This window comes from Echiichthys vipera (genome assembly GCF_963691815.1).
Source record: "Echiichthys vipera genome assembly, chromosome: 5".
Lineage (NCBI taxonomy): Eukaryota > Metazoa > Chordata > Actinopteri > Perciformes > Trachinidae > Echiichthys > Echiichthys vipera.
The window spans coordinates 4,645,093-4,657,947 of NC_139830.1; the positions used below are offsets into that span (position 1 = coordinate 4,645,093).

Consider the following 12,855-nt stretch of genomic DNA (forward strand, 5'->3'; position numbering starts at 1 on the left):
GCTCATGCTCACGGCTGTAATTAGCTCTTTGTTAACATTTAGATATGTGTGTGTGTGTGTGTGTGAGCGCGTGTGTGTGTGTGTGCGTGTGTGCGTATGTGTGTGTGTGTGTGTGCGTGCACGCAAGGGTTCAACGCAGCACATTATCATGCAGTTGTGCGTCTCCACGGGAAGAGCCATCACCATGGTAACACCAAGCTTTTAAAAGGCTGGGCTCCTCTCTCTCTCTCTCTCTCTCTCTCTCTCTCTCTCTCTCTGCCTCTCTCGGCCTTTTATCTGCTCTCAGACCACACTATCTATTTGGCCCACGGTAGTCCGCCGGGAGGAACACACACGGAGCACGGCGCAACAGGAGGGACTTCATAATAATACTTCTTTTATGTCCTGCAGTCTGTGATACGTCTGTTAGGGAAGAGTGAAGTTTGTGACCCTCTAGCAAACGGATATCTGGACAATAAGACGCGGCTCCTGAGTCTCTGCTGTTGTTGTTGATGCTTCTGTGAGGACAGAGGCCTTGCACCGTCAACCATTGTCTCTCAGAAATGTGTCTTTCCGTTGACGACTGGATACGAGCGCCAAAGAATCAATGACACTTTAAGGAATGGATTCAATAACCAGTAATGTCAGCGAGGACTATTCATCCCCGGAGGAGACACGGGGAGCAGAAGCTTCCGGATGTGGATGCAGAGACGTCTGTCGGGGAGGGAGAAGAGGGAAACTCATCTCAGCTCCCCCGCTGTCCGGCCTGCGACCAGAGGTGTGACCTCGTCCTGTTGCTGCCGTGCTCTCACGCCATGTGTGGCCCCTGTATCGCAGCTGGAGAGGGGATGAGATGGGCTCAGGCTCAGCACCGCGGCGCCTGCTCTGTGCTGTGCCCATGCTGTCGACATCCGGTGGAGCTGCCGTGCTGGACCTGGACAGCTGCCACTTCCTGTCTCCCGAAACATCCCACCCTGAGTGCTGCGTGTGTCGGCATGCACACGGGCGCCAAGGAGGGAGCATCCGGGGATCACCTTCGACAGGTGCAGCTCTCCTCACACGCTCTCACAATGTGGGCGGTGACACGCAGGGTGGCGTGCTGTCTCTTAGTACTCGTTTTGTGTCTCTTTCTGTTCATTTTGTGTCTTTTTATAGTCATCTTGAGTCTGTTTGTAGTTGTTTTTCATCTCTTTGTAGTTGTTTTGTGTCTCTTAGTGATCATTTTATGTCCCGTTGTGGTCATTTCAAGTCCATTTTAGTCCATTTGTGTCTCTTTTTACTTGTTTTGTGTCACTTTGTGGTCATTTTTTTGTCCTTTTGTAAACATCTTGTGTCCTTTTTTGTAGTGATTTTGTGTCTCTTTGTAGTTGTTTTGTGTCTTTTTGTAATTGTTCTGTGTCTCTTTGTAGTTGTTTTTCATCTCTTTGTAGTTGTTTTTCATCTCTTTGTAGTTGTTTTTCATCTCTTTGTAGTTAGTTTGTGTCTCTGTGTAGTTGTTTTTCATCTCTTTGTAGTGATTTTGTGTCTCTTTGTAGTTGATTTTCATCTCTTTGTAGTGATTTTGTGTCTCTTTGTAGTTGTTTTTCATCTCTTTGTAGTTATTGTGTGTCTTTGTAGTTGTTTTGTGTCTCTTTGTGGTCATTGTATGTCCTTTTGTAACCATCTTGTGTCCTTTTTGTAGTAATTTTGTATCTCTTTGTAGTTGTTTTGTGTCTCTTTGTGGTCATTTTATATCCTTTTGTAACCATCTTGTGTCCTTTTTGTAGTAATTTTGTATCTCTTTGTAGTTGTTTTGTGTCTCTTTGTGGTCATTTTATATCCTTTTGTAACCATCTTGTGTCCTTTTTGTAGTAATTTTGTATCTCTTTGTAGTTGTTATGTCTTTTTGTAATTGTTCTGTCTCTTTGTAGTTGTTTTTCATCTTGTTATAGTTATTTTGTGTCTCTGTAGTTGTTTTTCATCTCTTTGTAGTGATTTTGTGTCTCTGTGTAGTTGTTTTTCATCTCTTTGTAGTTGTTTTGGTCTTTGTAGTCGTTTCTTTGTGGTCCTTGTGAATCTTTACCTGTTTTGTAAACAGGTAAAAATAAATTCTCTTTGAATAAATACTTGTTTTCCTGAACTATCCCGATAATTGTAACGTATTTGATGCTATTGACACGGCACTGGTAAATATTGTGTGACTAAAAATGCGTGAATTTTCATTTTAACTTCATGAAATACTGTTTCATTCTACAACATATGTCCCTGATTCGGGCTCACAACCATCTCATACTGTCATTATATTTAGGGGGACATGAACAGCCAGGATGCAGGTGACATCAAAGCGCAGGGCTGTTTACACGGTGAGTAAAGTGATGAATTCATAGGCCCAAGAATAATCCTCTACCTATATGATCTAAACATTTGTGTACAGTACACTCTCCTTACTTGCTCCAGGCTCCAGCGGTGCCAGTTCCTCCATAGCACCAGTGGATGGTGTTGTAGACCTGCGAGAGGAGGAGATGGAGCGCTCTGTCTTCGGTCAGGACTCATACATGATGCTTTTAATGCCCAAACTAAATATTAACTTTAGGTTTCTGTGAATAGAAAATGAGCCATATTTTCGATTGTATGGATTTCTGTACTAAAAAGGCAAAAAATATCGTCTTTTAACATCTGTTCACCTTGAATCTGGTCTATTTTAGGACTATGTTTTGCTCTGGACCCTTCAACCGTCCCTCCATCCCTCCATCTTTCCAACTCCTCCCTCAACGTCACCTACCAAGGAGAAAGCCCTCGTGGCCCGCCTCCAGACAACCAGGCCTGGAGATCGATGACCTCTGACCCCGGGGAGACGCTGGCCCTTCCCCAGGTCTGCGCTGATGTTGTCATTGCACGAGGACAGTATTACTGGGAGGTGGATGTTTGTAACAGCTCCGTCTACAGGATCGGTAGGAGTTTGTTTTTGGTTGGTTTAATGCCAGTGTGGTTATTGCTTCCAGAAAACGCTCACTGTTAGTCAGCAAGACTGTGCTTGTTTAAAGCCACACTCACTCATGTCCACAGCTTCATAGTTCATAGTGCCACCACGTGGTCAGACCAGTGAGAGTCCACTGATCGTTGGTTAAGCAACGTTGGAAAAATGATTTCTAATTTGTCAAATCACTGGAACAAGTTGTCCTAAAATCTGCAGCTTGCATTTAACTTCATACCATGTGGCATGATGGACAACAAGTTTTCATTAGTATAGGATACAAAGAACTGCCACTTTACAGCTATGAAATGGGAAAACTTCAAACACAGCTTTAATCACTTCACTTCCTTAAGTCTTAGCGGTGATTTCAGTTGGGTGGAATCTGCAACCTCACCACTAGATGCCACTAAATCCTACTCACTGCTCCTTAAAGGCAGTGGGATTTGGGGATTTGTCACTCTTTCATTCAAATCATTGAGGAGTTACCCTCATTTACAATGACTTCCTATTAAATTACAAAGACACACAGAGAGAGAAAAAAACACAACAACGAAGAGTCAAAGCCATATCTTCATAAAAATGATACGGCGTTAAAATTCCCTGGTATGGGAAATAATTTGAAAGATACATTTAAGATGTATTCGCATCCCGGCTGGGGCCCTTCTGTGTGGAGTTTGCATGTTCTCCCCGTGTCTGCGTGGGTTTTCTCCGGGTTCTCCGGTTTCCTCCCACAGTCCAAAGACGTGCAGGTGTTTGGTTCATTGATGACTCTAAATCACCCGTAGGTGTGAATGGTTGTCTGTCTCTGTATGTCTCTATGTGTCCTGTGATAGACTGGCGTCCTGTCCAGGGTGGACCCCACCTCACGCCAGATGTCAGCTGGGATCGGCTCCAGCCCCCCGCGACCCCGACAGGGACAAGCGGTTGAAGATGAATGAATGAATGAATTTAAGATGTAAAAGGAAATACAGTTATTTAGAAACAGTTAGAAGTCGAAGCACGGAGGTTTAAAAATCACATTTCCAAAATATCCAAAAGGTACAAGTGCGTTGATTTTAAGGAGGTGCTGTTTTGTTCCTGGAGTCTTAGTGCACTTCAATTAAAAGCAGCTTTTCCAGGTTCTCACTGAGCTCATGTCACATAAAGCAAAGCAGTCAGTAGAGCGTCTCTGATCAGGTCCATCTGAGTGACAGAGCGGTTCTCAAAGGTTATACGGGAGTTCTTCGGTAAGGGCCTTAAAGATAAAAAGATACCAGTGAGTATCGTGTCTCTCTTGGAGACAAGAGCACCAGACCTTGTCGTATAAAACATAATGATGTGTACCATAGACATCACAAGACATAAATCTCACGGCAGAGAGAGTCCAAATGTATTAAAGTTGAAGAGGATGCATGTTTATAAACAACGTCACCGTCGTCCAAAACTGAAACATGAAAATTGTCTTTTTTTCCCTTCCAAACATGGGAAAGAAAATTTGATTTCTATCCGTTTAAAATAGCTGCTGACATATTTTAGTCTTGTCCAAAGTGATTGACCAACCAACAGACGTGCATTGCTACAGAGCCACTAACCTGGATAAAAACTAGGATTCCCAACTTCATTCATTCATTCATCTTCAACCGCTTATCCCGGGGTCGGGGTCGTGGGGGGCTGGAGCCGATCCCAGCTGACATCGGGCGTGAGGCGGGGTCCACCCTGGACAGGACGCCAGTCTATCACAGGACACATAGAGACGAACAGAGACAGACAACCATTCACACCTACGGGTGATTTAGAGTCATCAATGAACCGAACACCTGCACGTCTTTGGACTGTGGGAGGAAACCGGAGAACCCGGAGAAAACCTAACATGTTGGCTTAAATTTAATGGTTTAATATGTAGCATCTTTATTAAAAGCTATATATTTTTTTATTATACACCCATGGGGCATTTTGAGGGGTACAGAATGCAAGTATTGCTTTTCCATAAAAAATATATTTAGTCTGAATTAATATTTCTAAAATTTTGACAATGACTTTCTGTCACACTCTGTTTCCATTGTACCAGCCAATAGCAGCTTTGTAGGTTGCCAGGTTTGTCTGTTGTTGCTACAGAAACAAGGAATAATTTTGAGTTGAAAGCTAGTTTATCGATTACACACCACTCAAAGAAAGACTTCCAGGTGAAGGCTGGCTAACGTTAATTACTGTTGTAAAATTAAACGATAAGTCGAAATTGGTCGTTACCCTGTATGATTCATCTCTTGAAATGACGCAGGCTGATCGCTTGACACACTCGGCAGCAAACCTGGCAACCCGACTGCTGGAATATTTTATTTATTGTTGCGAGTACGATCTTGAGACACTAGATGGCGCTGCTCTCCTCATTCTCCATATTCAACCTTTAAATTTGGTAACTTTCTATTAATAAAACCTTGTGTTTTCGTCTTATTTGCTGAAACCGTCACAATGAAACAGGCGCTCTGTGGAAAAGTAGTTCGGCTCCGCATCTCTCTGCGTGCTCCGAATGTCACCTGCTGGAACCACTGCGCCTACTGTGTTGCATACTTCTCACATAAAGTTCTTTCAGAAACATATTTTAGTGTGCCGTTGAGCTTTAACATTACAACATTTGTCTTGGTGGCAGACTTGGTCATAATCTTTTCTCAGGGTTGCTAAGTATCACAGTTTGCCCAGAGTTCAGAGCAGCTATTGACGCTGCTTTAGAGACTCAATGGTTTAAATTGGATGGTTGTAGGTTGGGGCGTGGTGGAAACTAGCAGATGCCATTAGGAGCAGATGATGACTCTGGGAGCAGACAGGGACAGAAGATGGAGGTAAAGACACTTGGCTTTTTTACACAGATCATGTGTCTCATTGTGCTGTGTTACGGCCTCCAAACAATTTAATAAATTGACTAGTGGCTCAAACTGTAGACCGAAACATAAAAGGACACCAAAGAAGATAGAACTTTTAACGGTTTTTATTAAACAACTCATCCCAACAGGAAACAAACATTGAAGGACAAAACCAAACGAAGAAAGAAGGCTGCCGGCCATCTCCAGGCCAAAAATAAAGCAACTACCAAAACAAAGATTTTAACAAATCATAATGTGGGACCAAAGGTGCTGGTGGGTCTGTGTCTCTCGAGGGAATGGTCTTGAATTGTCTTTATATAGCAGGTTGGCAATCAGGGAGTTGATCGGCTGCAGGTGTGTCAGCCTGATTGCCAGCTTGCTGAGAAAAGGGAAAACAGGTTAAGGCACATGGAGGAGATCTTTCATGGCCACGCGCAACACCCCCACCCTATGATGGCGAATACCGGGAGTGCAACGTGAGGTCATTCACTTATCAGAAAATGAGCGGGATTTAGTGACGGTTTCAGCAAATATGAAAAAAAAACACATTTTTCATAGAAAGTTACCAACTTCAGCTTCAATAGAATAAACTGAAAGAATCAGACGGATTAAGAGAGAGTCAAGAATTTAAGGTTTACACATCTGAGAAAGATGCTGATCCCTAAATGTCCTCAGTGAATATGAAACTTCACTTTTTTTTTTTTACAGGTGTGAGATCATGGGATGGTTCTGACAGCTGGTGGCTCGAAAGGTGGGGCTCGTCTTTTTGCGCGGTGTATGATGGGAGCCGGGAGCCCCTCTGCACCGTCCCGCCTCAGCTCAAAACCCTTGGCGTCTTCCTTAACATCGGAGGTGGCGCCCTGAGCTTCCACAACCCTCTGACCCAGGAGCATCTAGCTACGCTGCCTACGCACTTCAACCCTGCTGGAGTTCTCCCGGCTCTAGGTTTGGGCCAGGGTCGGCTGAGGCTCCGCTGCAGCCTCCCGCCTCCTCCTCATGTGTTCCTCAGTAAGGACTCGTCCTACAAGGGATCCTCTGGGGCGGGCGGAGGCCGGTGGCGCAGGGAGATTCCCTTCCAGTCGGTGAGGAAAGTGATACAGAAGTTTGAGGAGCTGGCTGTGTCGGACTCAGACTCAGGCCTGGTGTCCAGTTTTGGATCATCCTGTTCCACTTTGGCGTCCCTTCCAGATCTGGGGGTTCCCTCTGGACAAGTAGGGCAGAAAACTGGGCCTGAATAAGAAACCCCAGCACCCACTGCTCCTCTTGAGTGGTTTGATCTCTGTCTGTCATTTGAAAGGCTAATTTTTCCATCTTGAAGGACTTTTGGCTGCCTCTTTCCACTCTCTGCGTGACCCTGGACCTGCAATTGACTCTCTCCACAGGACGCAGTTCTTTCTCTCAACCAAACAACCCCCACTGGTTTGGGATCAGGCCAGAAAGATCCCCCTCCTGTAATGTGAAGTGTGAGGAAAGGGTGGGCTTTTAGCAGCGGGGCTCCTTGATTTGTCTCTGCGTGACGGTTGTCAGACAGTAGGGGTCCTACAGTAGAAGTGCGCACGTTCCTGCATGTGTGTATGTGAACGCTACCCAGTGTTGTTTGCTCTGTCGCATTTCCGTGTGTGAGAGCAAGAGGGAACAATGTACGAGCGGCGGGGGGTGAGATGATGAGGTGTGAGTACAGTGACGCCAGCGGTGTTGACACAGAGCAGCAAAGACAGGTGGTAATGCGCTTTATCCCGCAGCCATGCTTTCGATAGGACAGTAGGGCTGCCCTTTTCTGACCCTTTGAAACCACAGGACTCCCAGAGACTTCAAAAGGGTTGACAGTGAGCAGGAGAACAGAGAGGGAGAAAGAGAAAACAGCATGCATGAATTAAAGTCAGCAGGTGATGACCCGGTTTGGATTCCCAACAGCTTGCATGCCAAGAAGCTCTGAATAGATCAACAGCTCAGGCCACACCATCTGAGAATTAGTTTGAAGGAGGTTCAGAGCTGCTACTTTACATCAGAAGTGGTGATTACAGCATAGTAATAGACACATTAGTCGTCTTGGCATGTTAAAAAGATGAAAGTGACAAACCATTTTAACAGGTTGAATCGAAAAGTGAAGAAACGTTCACAAAGGATCTGATTCTTTTCAGTGGCTCTCTGCGAATGACGGGAACCGTATTTGTCATTGTGCATTATACTTGTTTTTATGTTGTGCCAGAGTGTTGCACAAGTTGCATTCAAGCCAAGGCAACTTCTCTTACACAGCACATTTCATAACGCGGGTAAATTCATAGAAGTAAATTCACTGATAAAGCGAGAGATTCTTCCTGTGTAATGTGAACAATGCACATCATTGAAGTCATTCGCCTTCCAGAGGACCATCATTCGACCTTATGTCAGAAAACAATGTGTACGGTAGTGAACAGGGAGAGACAAGTTGTTTTGTTCCCATTTGAACTGTGCCATGAATTACACATATGGTGTTTGTCAATTTAAAAGATCCCTTTGCAAGTGAAGAAAATTGCAGTTTGTTGTAAAACAGTTGAAGTATGACTGTGAAAATACGTAATTAAAAAGACTACACTCCCCAAATAGTTTGAGTGATGTATCGCTGAAGTCTCTGTTTGTGTGTTTTTTTTTAGTGTGTGTAACGTTACTCACACGAGCAAGGGGTCTTGCTCGTTCTTGATTAAAAAAATCGTTGGATAAAATACAAAAGGTAAAATGTGCGAGACGAAAGATGTAGTTCACTAGCGACCAGTTCAGTTAACAGTCTTTGGGTCCGTCTCTCTCCTCTCACGCAGCGGCACTGTTGTTTTTACGTGACGCCGCGGGGGTTGAGACCGGCGGTGGGGTGATGACGGCATCGTTTAACAAAATACAACAGGTAAAATGTGCGAGACGAAAGATGTAGTTCACTGAGCGTTTCTGCAAAAGACTAAGCGGGACTACGGCAAACTTTTGAGGTAGTGGGACTTTCTTGCCTTGCCAAATGTTTTGGGTATTGGCAAACATCATGTGTATCATTCATGGCACAATTTTCTCTCCTGGTTCACTACCATGGTCCCATGGGGTCCACAGGAAGGGCGGCAATATGAGTAATTTAGTGCTGCTTAACCTAGTCCTCACATGCTAAATTAAATTTTATTGGTGGGATGCCCGAGGGTTCGTCCACACGATCGAAAACGATCGAAAATCCTAGGGGGAATCTGTCGACTGTTTCAGGTGTTTCGGAGACTTTGTGGTTGTTTGGAGACTCTGATGCTGCTTCCCCGTCCCAAATCACTAACAGGCGAGCGACTTTTCCCACCTTCTAACAAACTTTATTTATAAAAAGTGACTAGCGACCAATTTGGTGACTTATCTGGTTGGCCTAATTCATTCCCATGCATGTGGCTCAGAATCCAGTTCAGTAAACAGTCTATGGGTCCGTCTCTGTCCTCTCACGCAGCAGCACTGTTGTTGTTATGTGACGCCGCGGTGGGTTAAGGCCGGCAGTGGGGCGATGACGGCATCGTTTTAGTATGAGGTTTCGCCGTCCAGACGACAACGCAATCGGAGGCATTTTCAAATCTTCACACTCTGGGACCCGGTTTCAAAGGATACCATTTTCAGGCTCCAATAACGTATAATAGGCCAAAACGATACTAAAGTTGTGCGATTACAGGAAAACGTGTCTCCGTGTGGACGGGCCTGAGTCTGAATCCTTTTCTCGTGATTATCTTGCAGTAAACTGATAACCCTTGCCCACTAGAAGATAAAAAGAACGACTCTTGGAAAGCAACGGTGGCTCCCTTTAAAAGGGCCATCACTCCCATCACCAGAGTAAAAATGCATATTTGAATCCCCCTGTTTGCTAAGGGCTTTATCTCCTCTTGTGTCTCTTCTCCGTTGGCTTTTTGCTCCACACACACACCCTGGTTTTTGCGTGTTAGACACAGATTCAGTTTGAGCGATTTTGGCAAAGGAAACAGTGAAAGTTTAAACCTTTCCTCATTTTCTTCTCCATCCCCACGGCTCCAAGTCCCATTTAAACAACCACTGGTGCCTTGTACTTGGCATGGTGGATGTTCATATTCTTCCTGTGACCACTTATAATTAAGTAGTGCTGGCCTTACAGAAGAAGTCCCATCATCCTTGACTTCTCCTTTCTTGTCTGTTTCTCAATGACTGGGTTTGCCTTCTTGGAAGGTGTAATCTCCAAGTATTGAGTCAGAGCGGCCAAACTGTAAATCTCATTGTAATTAAAACAAGCATCAGTCAGTAGCGGTACTACAGGGCCACTTCTGCAGCAGGAGTCGCTCCAACTTTCCATTGTGCATCATTCATTTCACGCATGCACCAAATCAGTTAAGCAGCGGGGTCAGACTCAGTAATAGCCGATGAGTCAAAGAGAAGCTTGTCAGACTGTCGCCTCTCAGACCACTCATCAGGATGACTGTGTGTTGATGTTTAACGGTGGAGGTATTTACCGCGCGAGTAAAAAATGCGTGTGCCGTGACCACTTTTGGCGCGACTCCCTCTTCAGATCTATGGGCTTTTAGGAGTACAGTGTGTGGAAGCAATTTGACTCTTGTAAACAAAAATGAGAGGGGCATGATGCAGATTTCAAAGAGCCGAGAGGAGAGAGAGCGAGACAGAGAGAAAGAGAGAGAGGAGAGGGGGGTTTCCAGGAAAGGATGGATAAGACTTGAAACGCGTTGTGCCATGTGTGCGTATTTGGCAGCTTTCACTGTACTCTGGCTTTCTGAACAGGAACTGGATGGCTCAGTGAGTAGTGGTGCAATGTAACTAAGTACATTTACTCAAGTAGGGGGACAGGGGTACAAGACAGTGCCATGTTTTAACCAGCAGCATATGAGAGGTTAAGGCCTATGCTTAACCTCTAAAATTAAAGCTTCTGTGTGACTCTTTTTTACATGTATTACATGTTATATGTTGTTTAATGCCGATGGGCAAACAGGTTGTTATGTAACTTACAAAATGAGTCCAGACTCACTCTGTGGATGGACCTTTTTGTAAAGGTTTCAGGATTTTCTGGGAAACTCCAAGGGATGTGACGTTTTGCTCGCCTCTCTTCAATGATACCTAAATGTCAACAAATGAACCAGCAGAGTCCACACATGTTGTTGTACATTCTGCAGCGGCGGCCCAGAGATTAACCTTAGGTTGGTCCCTGTCCTGTAGAGACAGTTAGTTTGCTCGGGGCCGTACCTCCGGGATCAGACCCCCGGTGCCAGCTGAGAGTCTGCGGGTTGCTGCAGAGTGTGTGTAGCAGAGGCATAATCATGTGTGGACTCTGTGTTGTGGTAGTACAACAAAACCCATTTTCCCCTGGTGCTGATAAAAATCCTAGAGGAAACACTGACATGTGGAATATATTGTGGTTTTAGCTGCTAATGTTAGCTAGCTTGCTAATGTAACTGAATTACCTAGCTAGCTGATGCAGTGTGGATCACATCAACAACAAGTTGCGTTAGAAAGCATGCAACGCCAGATCCATGCAGCGTAACTAAGTTACAGCTAGCTTGCTAACATTAGCAAGCAAGCTAACTGTAACCTAAGGTGGCTGTGTCTCGGCTGCAGGAATCTGCTATCGGTTGCTTCATGGCGTTGGCTGATGGAGTGATTTGCAAAGGAGCCAGTTGAGGTGGTTCAGGATCATCTAGTAAGGATGAACCCTGGGCGCCTCCCTAGGGAGGATTTCCAGGCCCGTCCAGTTCGGAGGAGGCCTCGGGGAAGACCGAGGACTAGGTGGAGAGATTATATCTCCACACTGGCCTGGGAACGCCTCAGGATCCCCCAGTTAGAGCTGGTTAATGTGGCCCGGGAAAGGGAAGTTTGGGGTCCCCTGCTAAAGCTGCTGCCCCCGCGACCCGACCCCGGATAAGCAGTTAAAGATGAGTGAGTGAGTGAGTGAGCTAGAGTTATTGTTAATGTGATCGTTATTCATTTTACAGCATTTTACTTGTTACTCGGTCGCGGCTAGGGAGTACGTGAGCATGTGGTCGCGAGCAACAGGATGCTGCTAACTGCAGTTCACTAACGGCCACCGGTGTCGCTAACAACAAGAGTTACACAGAGAACCTTTAAGCCTGATTAAAGTCGTGTTGCCCATTTGTTTTGGGGTTGCTTGGCACGATGTAAAAAAAAAGAAAAAAGGCAACCAATGGAAACAATTTGAACATTTAATTCAAACAAGAACCAGAAAACAGTGGAATATATCTGCCCATTTCCAAACGTTATTAACTAGGTGTGTCTTTATTTTTACCATTCAAAATAAATATTAACTAAATCACAATATAAACATTGTTTTGAATCCTTCAAAATAGTTTTAAATCTATCAAAATACCCCCAACAAAATATACAGTACATTATGATAAAACAGTCACATGTGCCAACCAACCACGCTCACCTTTGACCAAAACTTTGTGATACAATTATTTCATCTGCCATCACAGACTTTACATGACAAGAGAGCAAACACACACACACACACAGATAAAACCTGTGTGCGAACTCACCCCGATCTCCCCTTCTTTGAGCTGCAGAGTATTTCCATTTAATGCTTCTTCAAGATATTCCTTCACATTTTACGCTGCACTCTCTCTTTAGTATTCTTGTTTTTACCTTTTTATTTGACTCTTTTATGTGTCTTTACACATCGACACATGAAACAATTGTCTTTTGTTTCTTTTATGTTTTGCCTTTAAAGCACTTTCAAGGGTTGATGAAAGAGCCAATCATCTCGCCGGGTATCTATACTTCATTACAGTTCAAAGGGAAATCATGCTCTTTCACTGCAGTGGCTTTCTGCTTATGTACAACTTCAAGGCATTTGTTCTTTACTTGAAGATTAACATTTTGTGCAACTCGCTGCATTTCAGAGGGAAATACAGTATTTTTTTACTCCACTGTACTGCTACTTATTTGCTATCACCTACTAAATTCATTCATTCATCTTCAACCGCTTGTCCCTGTCGGGGTCGCGGGGGGCTGGAGCCGATCCCAGCTGACATCGGGCATGAGGCGGGGTACACCCTGGACAGGACGCCAGTCTATCACAGGGCACATAGAGACGAACAGAGACAGACA

The 12,855-nt window shown here is 44.6% G+C and overlaps 1 protein-coding gene across 1 annotated transcript; it reads left to right on the forward strand.

Moving 5' to 3' along the window:
* Positions 1-620: 620 nt before the first annotated feature.
* Positions 621-7,007, forward strand: LOC310947371 (uncharacterized protein; the record flags this gene model as incomplete). Its single annotated transcript, XM_083914161.1, has 5 exons — positions 621-1,022; positions 2,267-2,321; positions 2,416-2,499; positions 2,664-2,909; positions 6,478-7,007. The coding sequence occupies 5 exons, from the start codon at positions 621-623 to the stop codon at positions 7,005-7,007; spliced, it is 1,317 nt and encodes a 438-aa protein (XP_083770287.1).
* Positions 7,008-12,855: the final 5,848 nt, after the last annotated feature.